This window comes from Lasiodiplodia theobromae, assembly GCF_012971845.1.
Source record: "Lasiodiplodia theobromae strain AM2As chromosome Unknown scaffold_39, whole genome shotgun sequence".
Taxonomy (NCBI): Eukaryota; Fungi; Ascomycota; class Dothideomycetes; order Botryosphaeriales; family Botryosphaeriaceae; genus Lasiodiplodia; species Lasiodiplodia theobromae.
The window spans coordinates 217,582-235,361 of record NW_023336518.1 but is presented as its reverse complement, the minus strand read 5'-3'; the positions used below and the strand labels follow the sequence as shown (position 1 = coordinate 235,361).

Genomic DNA, 17,780 nt, shown 5'->3' with positions numbered 1-17,780 from the left:
GCGAGAGCAAGTACCAAAGCATTCAAGATGAAGAAAAAAAGGCCACAAAAACAAACCGAAACAAATATCAAAACATTTTTGTTAATAACAACCGTGGATTTCTGAATTTCAAAAAACCTTGGAGAGTTTTCCCTACCTGTATTTGCGCATGGCAAATGATTGTAATCAGAATCTTCGTTCTTCGAAGTCCAACGTCTTGAGGCTGAGCTGGTGTGATTCTGATCATCCTTCCGAGAATACATGGGGAATAGAGACTCTGGTGTCTGCCGTCGGTCGACAATGGTCTTTGAGCTGGCCGCCAGTGCTAGGCCTTCAGGGTGGTGCGGGAAGTCCGGTGTATCAAACTCATAACTGTCACCCTGGCTTCTCTTCGTATCCTCTGGAGTTCTGTCTCTTTGTCCTCCTTCACGTCGTTCTCTCTCAAGTCGCCCCCTCCGTTCATTCTCTGCTAGAATCCGATATCTCCGTCTTGCGTCTCTTTCTTGCTCTCGTTTTCTATCTTCTCTTTCCCTGTCCTCCTCTATCTTCTCTCTCTTTCCCCTCTCAAGTCGTTCCGTTATTTCGTCTTGTGCCTCGGTTTGACGCCTCCGTATTTCGTCTCTCCTCTGTTGCAGATTTTCCGCTTCACTGGCTTCTCTTTCGGTCATTTCCTCTCGGGTTATCTCTTTCCCATCCAGCTCCTTGGAAAATTCCAGCATTCCGCAAAAGGATGTGACAATATTCCCCTGTACGATACGGTGCTGCATGTAGAGATCCTCTCGGAGTTCACGCAGAGAGAGTAAATTGGTTGCCCTTGCATGAGAGGTACGATTGGCAACGGCTTTACAAAGAACGGTGAGTAGTTCATCCCGGCCGTCAAGGCCGGCTTGGAGCATTTGTCGACGTTGAGGAACGATGCCTACGGAGGTGAGGATCTCAACGCAGACGACATCATCCATCTCGATTGCTTCATCGAGTTGGAGAGGAAAGATGGTGCTGTAGTCTGTAGTGGAGTGTTTCCACTTTTGTCCATACCAGGGCTGGCTCCGAGTTGTGTTGGACCATATAGAGGATGATACTCTGCCGTATCCTATGCAGACGCGGCTGTCGTGCATAGAGGATAATGCTTGAGCAAATGCATCTGGTTTTTTTAACGACAATAGGGCATTGATCTCATCGAGTGGAACTACCCATCCTTGTTCTTTGATAGCCCTAACCACCTGGTTTGTGTTAAGACTACAAAGGCTCGAGGCTGCCCTTCTCAGGACTTGGCGGCTTGGAAGAGTACTTTGGGACTCAAAGCGGATGTACTCATCGATTCCCACGTGATGATACTCAAGTATCATTTGCAAGAGACCGGCAACGCCTTCGTCGATCGACCAACGGAAAGCAGCGAATGCAGGTGGTGGCGGATTTCTCTTGAGTGAAGGAAAATGTGTTGGAGAGAGATCTGAATATTCTGGTATGTCCCAAGGTCGACAACGGAAAGTGAATTCTTTCTCGAATGCGATTCTATGGGCCATCACAGCTATGCCATTGTTGTACTGGGTTTCAGGTAGGTGATATGGCCAATTACCCGTGACATAGTCCAGCATATGGTATTTCTGCTCCAGTGGATTGTACTCTCGCTTTTGTGGAAATTTCAAAGTTATGTCGCGTGTTCTGTGGGTAGGTCGGAAGAAGCGGTCTGCGACCGTTCTGGCAATCGGAGAGAGCTGTTGTGGGACAATAGCCTCGATGAATCCTTCATTGAAAGGAACGGCAGTTTGATTTTCGGAGCGTAATGTGATCTGACTTTCGAAGTCGCTGAAGTGCAGATACTGCAGACAAAGTCGTGCGATCTTAGAATTCGCATCCGGCAGGATGCTGTGGTTCTGGGCATCGTCCTCGTCAGTCAAGTTGACAATGATGCTGAGCTCCCAGTGTCTCCGAATGAAAAACTCTCGGACGGTGTGGTGTGCGAATTTGACAGTTCCGTCCTCTGGATCAACGACAACTAAGTTACCACAGTCTTGTAGAAGCTGCTTTCCATCCAGCACGATCCGATCTCGAACGAGGCAAGTGTCATCTTCCCTAATCGCCAATGCCTCTGATAGCTCCTCGATGGTCAATAGTCGTCGAGCGCACATCAGCCAGCAGAATATCAACTCCACTCTTTCTGTAGAGAATGCTGTTTTTGAACCGAATATGCGGGTTACGATTCGCAGATAAGTCTTCGAAAGGTCTCTTGGTAGGTCTGTCAAGGCTCTTCGTATTTCATCCTCGCTCCTGGCTTCACAGAGCTCCGCAATCTGGAAGTGCACCCACAGAAACCTGGGGACTGTTAGCATAACAGTATTGGTGGTAAAATGAAAGGGGTTTCCATACATAGCTTGCGCGCCATCAGTCAGCTTTGCAACAACTTCCTGTTTTAGAAGCACGTTGTTCAGATTTAACTCTCCATCTTGGATCTTTTTGTCGATGGCATGTTCCACGAAGACTTCCATGTCCCCGCCTAGTTCCTGTGGCGACATAGTAACAGAGAAGCCCGAATACCAAAACACTTTTCGCTTCATTGACTCTCCTCGACAAGATGCAACAATTTTCACCTGGCATTGATTGACCTGCAATAGCCTCGCCATGGTCGTGGCCAGGATAACTTGCTCGTCGTCATCCAGCTCATCGAGGCCGTCCAACACAAGGCACACTTCAGTCGATTCGGCCAGGACCTCTAGGACCTTGGAGATGAGATCGTCGATTGGTGGTCGAAATTGCTGTTCATAGAACTGATCGATGATCCATTCTTGCAGTCCTACTTTCTGCCCAACGGGGTGGCCTAGCCATTGACGGAGTATCGTGGCAATGATGGTATACGCTGATAACGTTCGGCAGTCTGCATAGTCGCAGTAGTAATAGCATAAATTTGCTTCCCCATCGTACGAAGATGACAGGGTATCAATGACTTGTGAGGCGAGAATAGATTTACCCGACCCTGGTATGCCGAAGATGCCGAGCAGTGCTGAATCCGCCTGCGCAAACCAACGCAGGTAGTTGTCGTTGTCGAATATCCAAGTAGCTGTACTAGCACATCTCGCTTGTCGAAGTTTCTCGTGCTGTATTTGATAATTCACGGGTGACATTTTGTCCAATGCCTGCCGGAGCTTACTCTCTCTTCTGTTCCGCTCAATCAATGCTCTTGCATTTTTCTGGAGGATCCGCTCCTTCTTTGCTTCAGTCATGTGAGAGATGTCGACTTCGAGAATGATCTGCTTGTGCTGTTGTTGGAATTGCTCTAGGAAGTGCGCAAACTTGTCCGTGAATGGTGGCCACAATGATTTGCAAGAGAGAGTAAAGCTGAGCTTGGAAACTTTGTAAAGTTAGTCGAGGATCTTTTTGAATGATATCGAATGATTACCCTTTCGGCCTTTAGCAGTCTTAAATAAACACTTCACTTCCTTGCAGAATCGGACCATATTCAGGTATGCGTCAGAAAGCCTGAGTAGTAATCTATCATGATTCGAAAACAGCCTCTCGTAATCTTGGAACTGGGGGAGGCAGTTCCCAATCTGAAGGAGCATGTCGATGAGCTTTTCGAAAAACTCGTACGTCTGTTGAGCCATCTGTCGCGGCACGAACATATTAAGTAAGCCTCAGGTTGATTTGCATGACAGGTAAGAAGGACATACGTAGAGGACCACCCGCATACTACCCCATAAAGGTGCCATGATAGCGCTCACTGTAGACACATTTGAGATGACATCAAGCCCTTTGCCGTATCCATCAAGAGCGTTTACTAACGGCTTGAGCTTCTGCCGTAGTCTGTTGAGGGTGTCTGTCTGGATGAACCGTTGGTGCGATTCATTTGCTTCATTAAGAATGGTCTCCATTGAAGCATCTTCGTATAACCGTCTTTCGGCTGGGGACAAGTCGCGCAGAAATTCCTTTTTTTCCTCAAGAAAGCGATTCCTGGCCAAATCCCACGCATTGGTCGCTTGCGTCGTATTGGCAGTCATGGTGAACGACAAGAACGAAGTTCTCTGGCATCTGTAGGTAGGACTGGATGAAATTGGGGCGGAAACATCAGAAATCGGATGACAGAGGTTATAAGCTGAGCGCCTCTCGGATGCGCAAGGCTGAGCCAACACCTTCGCTGCGTTTATTGGATCACAGTCTGCCTTGCTTTGCATCAAGCCATGGCTGCACGTCGCCAGAGTTTGCATGAGGCTGATACGGCCCCCGTGCCATGATTGGATGAGTTTCAGTTCAATGCAGGGCTAACTTTGTGATGGGGGTGTGGCTAAGGCTGCGCCTCATCGCGCTTAGAGAGGTGGGGTTGCTTCGCGCACGTTGTTGTAGACGAGCTGCGATTGAAACAGCTTCCATTTGACGAGGCTTTACTGTTTGCCCTAAACGTGATTTCATGGTTGGGAAAGCCATGAAAAGAGTATCATACGGCTCATAATGCATCAACGGCTACGCTTTGACGCACTAATGCGGGGTGGCCACAGCCCTTATCTGTACAACGAGGCTGAAGGATCACCTTAGGCTGTAACGCCCCAGTGGACCAATAAATTTTCTCGGATCCCTGTCATGTACGATTTGGCCCCCAGGAAGCTCGCTTACAGCAGCTCCAGCCACTGTGACGATCGCTCCCCCTACGCGTTGTATATCTTAAAGAAAGCCAGGTTAACATAGCAGAGGACCAGTCATGCCGTATTGAATCAGCTTACGCGCATAAATGCACCTATCTATTTCCACCGTGACTGCCAACTTCTACTTCAAACGCCTGCTGCAATACATCAACGGCCGCAAGAGATGCCTGCCCTACACTATTACACGCGACAGCTGGTTTTAACGATTAGCGCTCAATAAATCAGACAGACTTTAAATAATCAGCTTCGAGGGCAGGTTCTTCTGGCCTTTTTAACTCAATACGGCGACACTGGGAAAAGCAGGCACGGCAACATCTGGGGCGTAGCTGGGAAGCAGTAGTGAACCATGTTGAAATTCTGACAGTCTAGCTCGAGGGGGTGCCTTACGACCACGAGTTCCACCGCTTCTGGGACTGCACTGTTTGATCAAAGACACTCATCTCATTGCTAGCCTAGGTAGAGTATCTGTTGGGCCTCGAGGCGGACCTCGAACCTACTCAGTAGAGAGCTCCAGCGCCCAACCGCTGTCCTTCTTCACGATGGTGAAATTCTCCATACCCATGAAGTTGAGCTTGGTGGCGAGGCCTTCAATGGCCGAAAAGTTGTCGGCACCGTTGTTGTGGCCGAAATCATCTCCCTCGAACCATCCCTCGATGACAGTCGAATAGCCCTTGTGCCAGTTGTTCCTGGCGCGCTCAAACTGCCTGATCTTATTCTCTGCGGCATTGTTTTCCGGTAGCCAGTACTGCAGGCTGCTCGCAGCACCATTCAGCCATTCCCTAGCGCTGGAATAGAAGTCGTCGACGGCGTTGGTCACGCCAATGAAGGTGTTGTTGGCAGAGGACGTGGCCTGGCGGGCCAGGTTGGCGTCTGTGAGCTTCTTGGTGCCGAACTGCCTTAGATCTCCAACTTGCTGGAGGGAATGCTTCGCCAGAGAGCCAGTCGCTTCGATGAGCAACTGCTGCCACTCCCGCTCGTTGTTGCTCTCGTTTTCGTTCGCCAGGTTTTCCATCCTTTTCTGGATTCTGTTTGTTTCGTCCAAAATCTGGTCCAAGGCATCCTTGGTGCGGTTGCGAAAGGCGTCCATAACTTTACGGGGATCCTCGGAGTAGGGCTTTGCCCCCGAAGAGAGGGAGGCGGGGACAACAGTAGAGTTTGCGGGCATTTTTCTATTCTATAGCGTTAATATCACGGGTTATGGCAATCATAATGGAGGCGGACTCTTACGTGGGATGTTGGTTGTTTTTGGGTGTAGGATAGAAAGCGTGTCGGATGGATTGAAGATGATGGCGGCGATGGGGGAGGACACAAGCTCACATTTATACACCTCTAATTTCTATTGAAGCCAAAATGTATTATCTTGAGGAATTTGTCGTAGGTTGCAAGGGATAATCCACTCTGGCTAACTAGAGTTGAGGGAATTAATGATGCAGAGTGTGTATGCCCGAAAACAACCATTGTGTTCCAATATTGCCTTGGGTTGTTGAGCTACTTTTGAACATGAGCACATGCGAAAACGGAGATGTCTAGTGAAAACAGACAAGCAACATTTTTAAAAAGGAAACTGAGGAAAAGTTTTACATGTGTGAGTTGCTAGCAAGGTACCCAGTAAGGAACTAAAACAGAAAGAGAAGATGGGGATGGAATCTGAAGTGTAGCCAATGCGGGGTGAGACCCCTGGCTGAGGGCCGAGCGTGGTAAATGTGCGGGGTATTTCACGTGTAAAGGGCTGTAAAAGTCCTGAACACAACCTGGATTACGTACTTTGGCAGGGAAGGAGGCTACGCTAAGATCCTTAATCCCTTCCCTAAAACAAATGCCCGCAACCTTATTGCCGGGGCTTGAATCATGTTCAACAGAAAAAGTTTGGTATTGAGGAATTTCACTATTCTTCAGTAGAATGCTGCTGCAATTTACTCCTCGAACCGTTGACCCTCCTGCTCACTCTGCATTGGTCTGTCATACTGGCAGCTGGCCAAGTATATCAGTGTGTGAATGCCGCGTCACGGTCGTATTCATCGCCTTGGTTATTGAGTGACATGAGGAAAATGGCGTCATACTCGAAAGGCTTGTCGATTTCCATAGTGTTCTCACAAATGCGGTGGTCCGGGCTATCATAGGTAGCACCGAAAACGATAGAGCTAAAACTTCAACTTCAAACAGCGGCTTAAACTTTTCTCACGCTCTATTGCATATTTTCACAAAGAACACAGCAAGCATAGACAGGCTACGCGGAAGCCAGCGTTCGCGATTAGCCTTGCGTAGTGTAGGCCATCAGAACGCGGATCATACATATATGTAAATGCACTACTACATCCCGCTCATCCCCATCACGGCAGCCCCAAAAAGATTTCCCTCAACTTCTCATACCTCGGCGTGCCCAACCCCGTAACCGGATCCCACCCCGGCCTTGCCGCAAAGCCCTCGGTCCCACACCCCGGGTTAGCCCCCTCCGTGATATCATTAAACGCCTCCGGGTGCGCATAAAAGATCGGATTCAAAAACCCCACCGGCCCCTTCCCCCTCTGCATCCTCTCCTCATTCAGCAGGTTGACCAACGACGCGACGATGGGCGTGCTGGCAGACGTCCCGCCCACGCCGTACGTCTGGTTCAGGTAGACGGTCGTGATGTTCAGGCCGAGCGCCGAGACGTCCGGGTACGCGCGAGACGTGCCGCTGTTGTTGTAGGTTTTGGCGTTGTAGGGTGGTGGGTACGAAGAGAGGTAGCCGCTTACGGCGGACTTCTGGTAGTCGGGGACGGTGAAGATGTTAGAAAAACCGCCTCCGCTGTAGTAGTCCAGCTTGTGGTTTGTTAGGTTTGGTTTCGCGACGGCGACTTCGCCGCCGGTGATGGAGGACGTGGCGAGTTGCGTTGCGCCGACTGTGGGGAGGTTAGCGGCGGGGGGGTGAGGGCGGGGCGGGGGGTTGGGTATACATACCGACGGTGACGTAGGGGCAGTTGCACGGAAACGACGGGGAGAACCGCGTGCCGTTGACGTCGACGTACGGCTCGTCGGTATTCAAGCAGCTGTTCTCGTAGCCGGCGTTGTACCGGTTGGCAACACCGGAGTCACCGCTGGCGAAGAGCACGCTGACGCCCTGCAATCCGAGCTTCATCCACTCGTGGCACTGCCTCCGCTGGTAGAACTCGGGTAGCGCAGCTTCGATCTGGTTGTATGAGAATGAGAAGACGTTCGAGACGGGCGCGCCGCCGCATTGCAGGGGCCCGGTGTAGCCGCCGAGGTTGGGATCGGGGTAGGCCGGGTCGACGTACGGCGCGTCGCCGCCCTTGTAGGTGCAGTAGCTGGCGTCGAGCGCGTCGAGGAAGATGTTGAAGGTTCCGACGCTGTCCACGTTGACGCCGTCGCCGACTTGGTACAGGCGGAGCTTTTGGGGCCAGATGATGGAGTAGGCGGTCTGGAAGTCGAGCGCGGACTCGATGACATTGCCTGCTTCGGCCTGGGTGGCGTTGGAAGCTTTGCCGCCGTCGATGCTGATGAATTCGGGGAGCGTGTTGCTGGGGATCTGTGGAGAGGTCCAGTTCTGGAAGAAGGGGACAAGGTCGGGGTCGTAGAGATAGTCGGCCCATTCGGCGATGCCCATTTCGTTCCCGGGGAGGCTGGAGTTGAGGAAGCTGAAGCTGTAGAGGGCGCGCAGGCAGTCGATGGTGATCAGCTCGTTGCAATTTTTCGTGCCCGTAAGCCCGGTGAGAGGGCTTGGCGCGGTCAGGGCAGGATCGAGGTTGGCGATGGGACGGAGGCCGTCAAGTTGGATGGTCGGCATTGCAAAATCAACATGACTGCTGACGTGCATTGGGAGATGGTACTCATCGCAAGCAATGCGGAAGCCACCGGTTTGCTTGTGCTCGAAGAAATGGTACTCGGTGTTGAACAGGCGCTCAGCCTCCTCCAAGGTGCCGTTAAACTGGATCCAGTTGCGGCCTTCGACAGTACATCAGCATGAATCCATAAATATGTTTCCCTGAAACCTACCAGTTGAGTATGTCAAACGAGAGGCATCGATGCCAGAGTCCAACAACCAGTTGGTAACAGTGTCCGTGGCCTCTCGGGATGGCGCAAAAGTATTGGCGATCTTTTCGGCACTCCAATGCTTGCCAAAGTTTGGCGACGCAGGATCGGAGACATCGATAAGAAATTCATCCGCAAGGTGGAGATTGCGCTGCTGGAGACCAATACGAATGGGAAGGATTTTCTGACCGTGAGCGCGCGACCGCTTTGTCCACTCGTGGGGGTGGCCATTGCGCTTCTCATGCAGACGATGATTTGAAGGCGCCGGCGCCGCAGAAACAAGGGCGCAGCATGCTGCAATGCTCAAGTAGCCAAAGAACCGCATCGTTCCGTGTTCCCTGATGCTTTCCGCTGCGTCCGAGACTGTATTTAAGTCTCCCCGACCGCTCATGTCAATCACGAATGCCAACAGTACCACCTGCCGTATCTGGTTGGGCGATACCGCCTAGTGTCGGTCTAATCGAAACAAGCATGACAAGCTTCTGATCTTCGTGCTTGGTTCCACGCATGTGGCTTGGCCGACCCATTATTTCCACATCTCTTATTGGCACGGTGTTGTGAGCACAAATCCTTTTTATTCTTTCCACAACCCGGGATACCCGTGCGGTCGCTTACTACGTCATAAGTAACAAGGATGTGACAAACAATTGCCGCAAGGAACGCGCCACCGACTTTTACCCCGCTTCCCATCACCATCATTAGTTTTTCCCCCATCGGTTACCTGATTGCAAGGTTACACCGCTTCCGAGCTCATGATTTTAATCTGTCTTTGCCGAGCAGCATAATTAATAAAGCAGCCACCATCACGCCGTAGACTTGTGGCGTTACTCCACTCGCTGATAAGGGACGTGGACATCTGTGCCTTGCTCTGCCTCTCCAGCGTCACTGCCCAAGTTCTCACCGACCACTATTACATCTCGGCTGGATGTATATCCTCGGAGGAGGTTCCACAGAGATCTCAATACAGGGTGCGACATATGAGATGACGGTAGGATAATAATACTTGATAGTATAGCATCAAAGCCTAAGTCAAGAAGGGTTTAACCGCACAATATTTATTCCGACATTCGAGGCAAAGGAAAGTTACTATTCAAGACGTCTAAGTTCTCTTTACGAACTCAGGTCGACTTCTACTTAACTGCGCGAGAATTTGTTATCTCGCTCCCACGAGCAGCCATGGGTTTATTAATCTCAATATTTGCTTTCAAGGGCATTAAGAAGTTTGTATAGTACGCTTAATAACATTATAAAATGTCTAGTACCTACAGAAATGCTAGAAAACGATTCCCATTGCAATATCTGAATTTCGAAATTAAGTCGAATAGTCAAAGAAAGTTTTGGGGTTTGCAAGATTTTATTGCAGGTTCGGCTCAATATTCCAACACAACTACACTTCGATAGCTACTGCACTCTACCTAGTGTTTTCAGGAAAGAGCTTTACAAATTCCGGCCGTGAGAAAGCTGCTAAGCTTCTTGCTGTGTCACCATCCGCGTCCTTGATATCAAAATCGACTCTTTCCCCGAGGCCAATGAGAAGCTCCGCAATCTCATAACTCCCTTTTACTATAGCAAGATGCAGAGCCGTTCCGCGATCCGACATGCGCGCATTGACATCTACCTTTTCTGGACCGAGACTACAAAGTGACTTGACGACCTTGACATGGCCTTTCCACACTGCCTCTAACAGGGGTGTCCATTCACCATGACGAATCTTCTGGTTAAAATTCACTCTTCCTTCATCGATGCGGATCAGCGCATCAACCACCGCATCATGCCCTCGCATTGCTGCCAGATACAATGGTGTGCGGCCGTATGCGTCTTGTGCATCGATGTCAACTCTGTCGACGTGTAGACTCCCAAGTGCCTCCACAATGGCAGCGTGCCCTTTGTATGCTGCGTGGTGAAGAGCTGTTTTACCGTCAGAATCGCGCGCATTGCCGTTGACCTGCTCTGGACCGAGATCTACGAGAAATTTCGCGGCATCCGAATGGCCTCTATTGACCGCTCTCATGAGTGGAGTCTGGTGTTGAAGGCCGCCAGCATCCGGGTCGATGGTAGGACAGGAGGAAAGTAGAAGTCGCATCATGTTGCAGTCGTTATTTTCTGCGGCACGCTGAAATGGATTTGTCAAGCAATTGTCATGGCCGCCATTTGGGTCCACTCTATCCGGTCCAAGGTCTATGAGTAGCTTCACAATGTCGCTAAATCCGTTCTTGACAGCTAGACTAAGCGGTGAGAACTCCGGATACCATGGATGTGGATGTGCGCTGAGGTCCAATCTATCGGCAGGGAGTTCAGTGAATAGCTTCACTATTGCGTAGTTCCCCTTCTCGATTGCGCGGCCAACAGCTGTCCATTCATAACGTGAATAGTTGATATTCACATCGCACGGTGAGCGCAAGTTAAGAAGGAAGCGAACAACATCCACGCTGTCATACTCGATGGCCACGCATAGAGGAGTATCCGTAAAGCTATCCGCGTAGTCAATGTCGGAGCTTGTGAAGCTGTGCCCGAGGTGATCTTTGACGATGTATTCGAATATGTTGCTGAGTCCAAAGCTCGCGAGGTAGTGAGACCATCGCCAATTCTGTGAATAACCCGGCATCCATTCATTCGTATAACAGGCCCCAATAATGTGGTTCTTGCTTCCCAAGAACATGAGCAGCAACTCCTCAAAGTCTTTCCAGGAGTCGTCACTGCAGCGTTTAATGTGGTGGCCCCAGTTCCGGTAAGCGTATTGAAAGAATGCCCACCGCGTGGAAAAGACCCCTAAAATAATACTGGTATTCCAAGCATAGTTCAATGGGCGGGTGACGGCAAATTCTCCAAAAGAGAGGTATGTAAGACAGGAGATTGCCATCTTTTCATGTGCTTTAAACATCCATTCCGGTCTGTTGTTCTCGAAAAATTCCTTTGTGGTATAGTGAACCAGTTGCACGGTGTTGGTCTCTTCATTGATGGTGACAAGCCCGGCACAAAGTGAAATGACGTCGGCGGGGTCTGCAAAGTCATCCTCGTCAATTGAGTCCTTTCCAGGTTTGATGGCAAGTGCGTGTTGCAGCTCCCATGGACTTAGAGGCCGAATGGCATAGACGACCCAAGTCAGAATTTTGTACGCCCATGCGCAGTCCTGGTCGCGCTGTTCGATGCGCTCGATTGCATTTCGGTAGGCCTTTTCTAGCTTAGACTGGCCCTGTGGAGCGCTCCTAAAATTTCGAAGAGCTCTTCTGATATCACCGGGAGTGTGTGCTTGGCTCAAAGTGTCGAAATGTAGCTTTGCCAGCAGGAACCTGGTAATAACAATCATTAGAAAGCCGTTAGTTTGCTTTATCGGTAGACACTTACATTCCATCAACTCCTTCCGTGATGCCTTCTACAACCTCTTTCGTCAGAGATGAATTTTTGCGAAGCACTGCAATTTCTTGGATCCTCGTGTCAAGATACATTCTGATGTCTTCCTTGCTCGCTTCGATTCTCAGTTGGATGTCCCATTCCAAGAGCTGGGTAACCTCAGGAACATTTCGTGATGTTAGCATCAGGGAGACTGCGGCTCTCCCATAGAAATCCTGGATTGAGGAAACCAGCTCAAGGAGGGCTTCATTGGAACATTCGTCAAGGGCGTCCACGACAAGAAAGATACGGCGGTAGTCCTGTGCAACGTCTATAAGAGTAGTGTTCAACTCGCTATAGGTAGGTAGGCGTTCCTCGCCCTGGCGAAATTTGCATTCTCGGGCAAGCTTTCTCAGCGCCGCAGGAAGCGAGGCTTTGTATGCTGATAGCTGTCTTAGTAGAGCTGCGACAAGACTGGTGCTGGTTTGCTCGGACTGCCTTGCGTATTCGCAGTATAGATAGACCACCGCCGTGTCTCTATCTTTCTCATGAACAAACAACAGTTCGTCAATGACGCGGGATGCCACAAAGGTCTTCCCAGCACCCGGTTTTCCTGGACAGAAAAGCGTGCTCTTTGATAATTTGAGCCATTCTTGAAATTCCTGAGAGTCTAGGAACCACTGGCCAGCATTTCCTTTGCGCTCTACATGCACGTTCTTGTGCTTTTCTCTGTGCGCTGATTTGCTGAGCCAGTCAAGGATCTTTTCATCTTCTTTACTCTGCCGAGCTGTAGAGAGATTAGCAACGTCACAGCATACATCATAGTTCTAAGAGCAAGTTACCATTCAAAAGTGGATCCAGGCGATCGTCGATATCAGAGAGTACTTCATAAAAAGTTAGACATGATCTGAGGTACGAGGGATCTGGTTCACTTACGCCGGTCGCAAATCTTGTTCGCGAGGTCGGCGTTCTCGACCGCCGTTGGTGTTACCTTCCCCAGCAATTCCTTTGCGTAGGCTGCTGCTACCATAGCAGCGTACAGCTGCCAGCGCTTGTTCTTGTGTGAATCTGCATAATCGCAAATCCCCCTGATCACAATGCAAGGAAAGTGATTCATGAGGCCGGCAGCCTCCATTTCGAAGCAAAGGACTCCAAACTCTTTCCACAGACGGTCCCTGTTTGGCCCGTTCTTCTGAACTTGATTTCCAGAAGCGATGAGCCCGTAATGGATAACAGGATCAGTCCCAGGACGTTCTAATCTTTCGACAAGTCTACACTCTTCGCAGCTCTCGCAAGTGTCCATGCCCCAGGGATGGTTGTAACTAGCCTCATAAAGCTTGTCTTTTGCCGAGTCGTATGAGATCTCCTCGGCCTTTTGCGGCCATCGCCGTCGAATACCAGCAAGGATATCCGGGAGTGCTCCAGATTCATTGAAAACACTTTCGGCCTCCATCTCTGCAAGAGCAGTCAAAAGCAGGTCTGGTGGTCTGTTGAGCATGCCGGTCCGCTCAAAGCCCTGGGTTGTGTCCTTTCCAAGGTCGATTTGGATAACGCCGCCTTTCATGATCAGGTCAACGTTACTTCATGAGATTCTATTAGGTCTTACCGAACTCCCCTTGTGGTTTGCTGACGACCACGTCCCCAAGCCGAACATCATGACTTTTACTTGGCACGCCTCCTCCAATGCCGACCATCAAGCCAAAACGAAGGTTGGGAAAGGTTCTCATCATGTGGGATGCAACAACGGCGGCGGAATTGGTGCCATATGATCCACTGGGCAGGCACGCAAGTACAACGTTGTGGTCACCAACTCGCCCGAGGACATAAGTGTTTGTGTCTCCAGCAACTGCGTTCGGCTTGTTCGGGTGTATTTCGTCCATCATCTCCTTGGCCGCAGCAAGCTCTATTGGAAGTGCAGAGATCCATCCAATGGTGTAGTCTTGGAGCGTCGTATCGCTCTTCTGAGCTTGTGCAGTCGCCATGGGCACGTGCACTCGGGACGTGGGTTTTGATGTGAGCTTTGCCTCCTTGGCTGGTGGATTTTCGTGATAGTCGTTGGCAAATGTTCGTCCGCTAGCTCTTGGTGTTGATTGAGCCGGCCCTTTTGATGGATCCGGCACCCTTTCGGGCCTGTTCGACTCTTACAGCGCAAGAAGGCCGTCGGGATTGAAAGATACTTTGTGGATGATGCAACACGGAATGTCCTTTGCAACAGCGAAAATGAGTAAATCATCATCAGTTGGCTCGCAGAAATCTTACAGTGTTCATCAATGAAATCGGCAAGAGCACTTAGAAAAAGCCAAAGGTCAGGAAAAGAGTACTGCTGTTTGCAAGGCTGGCGCTTACTACACTCGTGAGATGTGTGTTCGAACAACGGCGATCTGTGACTTAGGAAAAAGGAGCATTCCCTAGCGATGTGAAGCAAATTATAGAGTTGAGCCAAAAGAGGGATAAGGTCTCAAAGCAGAGGGGAATTGGGCGCTTTAAGGTCAGCATTCAGGCAGCGGCGGTTCAGCGCTTGGCAGCTGACAGCCGGGTTGCCGAAAGGATGTGATTTTCTTCGGCATGGGATGCAAGACCCCACATCCGAGCGAATCACTCTAGCGGGATGGTCCGCTCAGCTGCAATAGCTTACCGGTTTCGATTACCTACATATATTGTCTTGGGGGCTGAAGAGACGCGCGCTATTTATGGATCAGCAAGCGAGGTTGGGCGCTTAGTGCAACAACTTGTGCAAACCCCACTCTATCAAGTCTGCCACGAATGTGATAGTAGTAATCGGGCTTAGAGCCTGACGCAGAAGCAACGGTGTTTTCCTGTACGCATTTCCCTCAAGAATGTTCGGAAAAAGCGGATGGCTTCCCCATGTCGTATTGTCTCTTATTCACAATGAGAAGCGGCAATTGCGGAGAGTCCTGACAAAAATGAATAGTGTCAACGGCGATATAGATGTCTTGCTATCGCGAATGGTGCAAATGACTGGGTTGGTGGAAAAGGGTGACATACTGTGTGTGCTCTTGGTTACTCCTACCCGGTTGTTCTGAGACTCTACATACCCTTGTCATCACTGTACCTTTTCGTCTTCCATTGTAAAATCGGCCCAGTCATACGAGGAAGCCTTTGGAATAATTCGTAGCAAATGAAATTCCCCACACTGTGTAGGCGCCGTGTAGGCAGATCAACTGCCACATCAACAGACATTCTCAGAGGGCTTCCGATGATCCTCTGCTTTCTTGATCATGGCGGAACGCAATAACTGTTAGCTAGCTCTCAGGGACAGCTCGTGCGGCAGCCGCTTCAATGGCCGACATGTCCTCAATATTCTTCGTGACTGAATACCTTGGCGAAGTGCTAAAATTACTTCTACCCCACGCGCACTGAAAGGCGTCTTATCCCCACAACCACATTCCGTCATACTGCATGCATGTCGGCAATGGTTGCACTTCGCCATTTTCACTCGCAAAATCTGCACACAAAGTGATGACAATGTTGATACTATTGCGGTGGCAATCTGTTACTTAGTTTCGTACATTCGAGTCCGTGAAGCGCGAAAGAAGCTATCAAGCCTCTAAACAACGTGCTCAGTTCAGCAAAGCTTCTTTGTGCTCCTCCAGCCACTCTCGAACAGTCTTCGGCTTCCTGCCCAGGGTTATCTCAACGAACTTATTCGGAGCCCACACCACCTCATTCTGCTCCTCGTACCGGAAAAACTCATACAGGTATTTAACCTTCTCACCCATATGCGGCCCATACTCCTCGAAAAAGGCCTCCTTGCTCGAATCATACGCGATCTTCTCCCCCCAGACCTCCGTCATCAACTCGGCCACATCCTGAAACCTCATCAAATCATGCCCATTATTCACCGTATGAAACTGGCCAATGTGCCGCTGATTCGGGCTCAGCAGCAGCGTCCCCGCCACCTCGGCGATATCGCGCGGATCGATCCACGGGATCAGGCGCTCGGGCCAGATGAGCTTGCGCTCCTCCTTCAGGCCGCGCTTCATCCAGAAGAAGTTGTCCATGAACGTCGCGCCGATGTTGAGGTACGTCACCGGCAGCCCGCTCTCGTCGAACATGCGCTTGGCCAGCGCGTGCTGCACGGGCAGGCTGAGCGAGTTGCGCAGGCTCTCCGGGATGCGGCGCGGGTTGGCTTCGGGCTGCAGGCCGACGAGCTTGAGGATGTGGATGGCGCTGTTGTGCGCTTTGAGGGCGCTGATGATGTTGGTGGCGGCCGCGCCCTCGTCGGTGCCGCCGGGCGTGATGATGAAGACGCCTTCCATGCCGGCGGTGGCGCGGAGAAGGGACGGTTCGTCGGAGAAGTTGGCTTCGACGACTTCGGCGGCTGGGAAGGCGGCTTGCAGGGTTGAGACCTTTGCGGGACTGCTGGTTGCTAGGCGCAGCTTGATGGAGGGGGCTTCGCGCTGGAGGAACTCGGCGAGCGGGCGGCCGATGTGGGCGGCTGCGCCGAAAATGAGGACGCTCTTGGGAATAGGCTTCGTGTTGGGAGGCATGGTGGGATGTTGGTGTTGTGAAGAGTCTGCTTGGATCTGTATGTTGTACCGAAAGACTGTGGTTAACTGTGAATTGCTTTGAATTTTTATCGCTATTCATTTAGCTATCTTATATACAACCTTTTGATTTGTAATGCCCTCTGAGCAAAGTAAGAGGGTGGGCATCTATTGGTCCGGATACGGCCGGTTCCCGTCGGTTCTCTACGGATGCCGCACAGACTGAGATGTTTCATCATGGACGCCTATTACCTATTTCCCCATCCAGTAATAACAACTACTATTATTGCGACGAAACACTGAGTCATACGCCGCTTGGCCCCGCGATCTTGGCGATATTTCCTTCTGGTGACGTACTCCGTCGTCTCGGTACTGGCTGATCCACTGCAGTGGAGTATTCACAGATCTTCGCTGCTATGCTTTTGACTTTAGCCGGCGCTTTCCGTTATTCACCCGTAATAGGCGGTAACAAGCTAGGTTTTACTCTTGCCCGCTCTCTTCCGCACCTAAGATATAACTTCACCGCTTGCCCCTTTTATCGTCGGACATAAACAATGCCGACGCGGTTTTTGCAGCAGAAAGTATATAGCAGTCGCAATTCAATGACGGGACCTGGGATGCTCTATTTCATTGGATCGACTCCGATGAGACAACATCAGGTGGCCGCCAGTACCTGGCGATCGCTCACACCCAGCTGACCACTGCATCGGAGCTACTCCATCCTTAATCCTCAGCCCAAAATACAACTGGTGGTAGTTGAGGCGCGAGAGATGTGCTTAGGAGCAACCTGATGCGCTGGCGGCCATATTAAGACGATGGGGTTCGGAATCTGAGAGGAGCGCACGCGGGCGGACGGTATCGAGGAAGCCTTCGGCATCACCGCTTTCGAGCACAGCCATCTAGACGCCATAGGAACAGCGACGGAGGAGAGCGGGTCATTCACCTAATCATGCCAGATCTGTGCAATAAAAACTAAAACTAAATCTCATCGTGTTAAAGGAAAAGAAAGGGCGCCACTTAAAAAGCACGAGAAGGATTGGGAGAACTCACCACTTTTTCCATCTCTACCTCATGCACATCTCTTATTGCTTCCACAGGCCCCTGCGCAAAATGTAGCCGCAAGGGCAGACGCATCGGAAGGCGGTATGCTGGAAACAAGCGATGCTTAAAGTCGAGAGAGAGAGCGAATAATGTTCCTTTGAAATCGCAAGCGGAGAAAGACAATCGCGCGACAACAGATACGAGTGAAATAAAGCCGGCAAAGTTTAATTCAATTAATGCTCCTAGAATTCATGTGCTATTTA

General features: G+C 50.6%; 5 protein-coding genes across 5 annotated transcripts; all 5 read right to left on the bottom strand.

Annotated features, from left to right (window-relative positions):
* Positions 1-1,191: 1,191 nt before the first annotated feature.
* On the bottom strand, positions 1,192-3,197 carry LTHEOB_10508 (Nacht domain protein; the record flags this gene model as incomplete). Its single annotated transcript, XM_035507161.1, has 4 exons — positions 1,192-1,199; positions 1,556-2,292; positions 2,347-3,034; positions 3,125-3,197. The coding sequence occupies 4 exons, from the start codon at positions 3,195-3,197 to the stop codon at positions 1,192-1,194; spliced, it is 1,506 nt and encodes a 501-aa protein (XP_035367817.1).
* A 1,906-nt stretch (positions 3,198-5,103) lies between these two features.
* LTHEOB_10507 (uncharacterized protein) lies at positions 5,104-5,775 on the bottom strand (the record flags this gene model as incomplete). The annotated part of the gene is made up of 1 exon (XM_035507160.1): positions 5,104-5,775. One exon carries the CDS (start codon positions 5,773-5,775, stop codon positions 5,104-5,106), a length of 672 nt encoding a protein of 223 aa, XP_035367816.1.
* A 1,165-nt stretch (positions 5,776-6,940) lies between these two features.
* Positions 6,941-8,963, bottom strand: LTHEOB_10506 (Peptidase S8/S53 subtilisin/kexin/sedolisin; the record flags this gene model as incomplete). Its single annotated transcript, XM_035507159.1, has 3 exons — positions 6,941-7,491; positions 7,550-8,551; positions 8,603-8,963. The coding sequence occupies 3 exons, from the start codon at positions 8,961-8,963 to the stop codon at positions 6,941-6,943; spliced, it is 1,914 nt and encodes a 637-aa protein (XP_035367815.1).
* Positions 8,964-10,049: 1,086 nt separating this feature from the next.
* LTHEOB_10505 (putative vps9-ankyrin repeat-containing protein) lies at positions 10,050-13,950 on the bottom strand (the record flags this gene model as incomplete). The annotated part of the gene is made up of 5 exons (XM_035507158.1): positions 10,050-11,928; positions 11,984-12,755; positions 12,811-12,852; positions 12,905-13,525; positions 13,575-13,950. 5 exons carry the CDS (start codon positions 13,948-13,950, stop codon positions 10,050-10,052), a joined length of 3,690 nt encoding a protein of 1,229 aa, XP_035367814.1.
* A 1,599-nt stretch (positions 13,951-15,549) lies between these two features.
* On the bottom strand, positions 15,550-16,479 carry LTHEOB_10504 (uncharacterized protein; the record flags this gene model as incomplete). The annotated part of the gene is made up of 1 exon (XM_035507157.1): positions 15,550-16,479. The coding sequence occupies one exon, from the start codon at positions 16,477-16,479 to the stop codon at positions 15,550-15,552; it is 930 nt and encodes a 309-aa protein (XP_035367813.1).
* Positions 16,480-17,780: the final 1,301 nt, after the last annotated feature.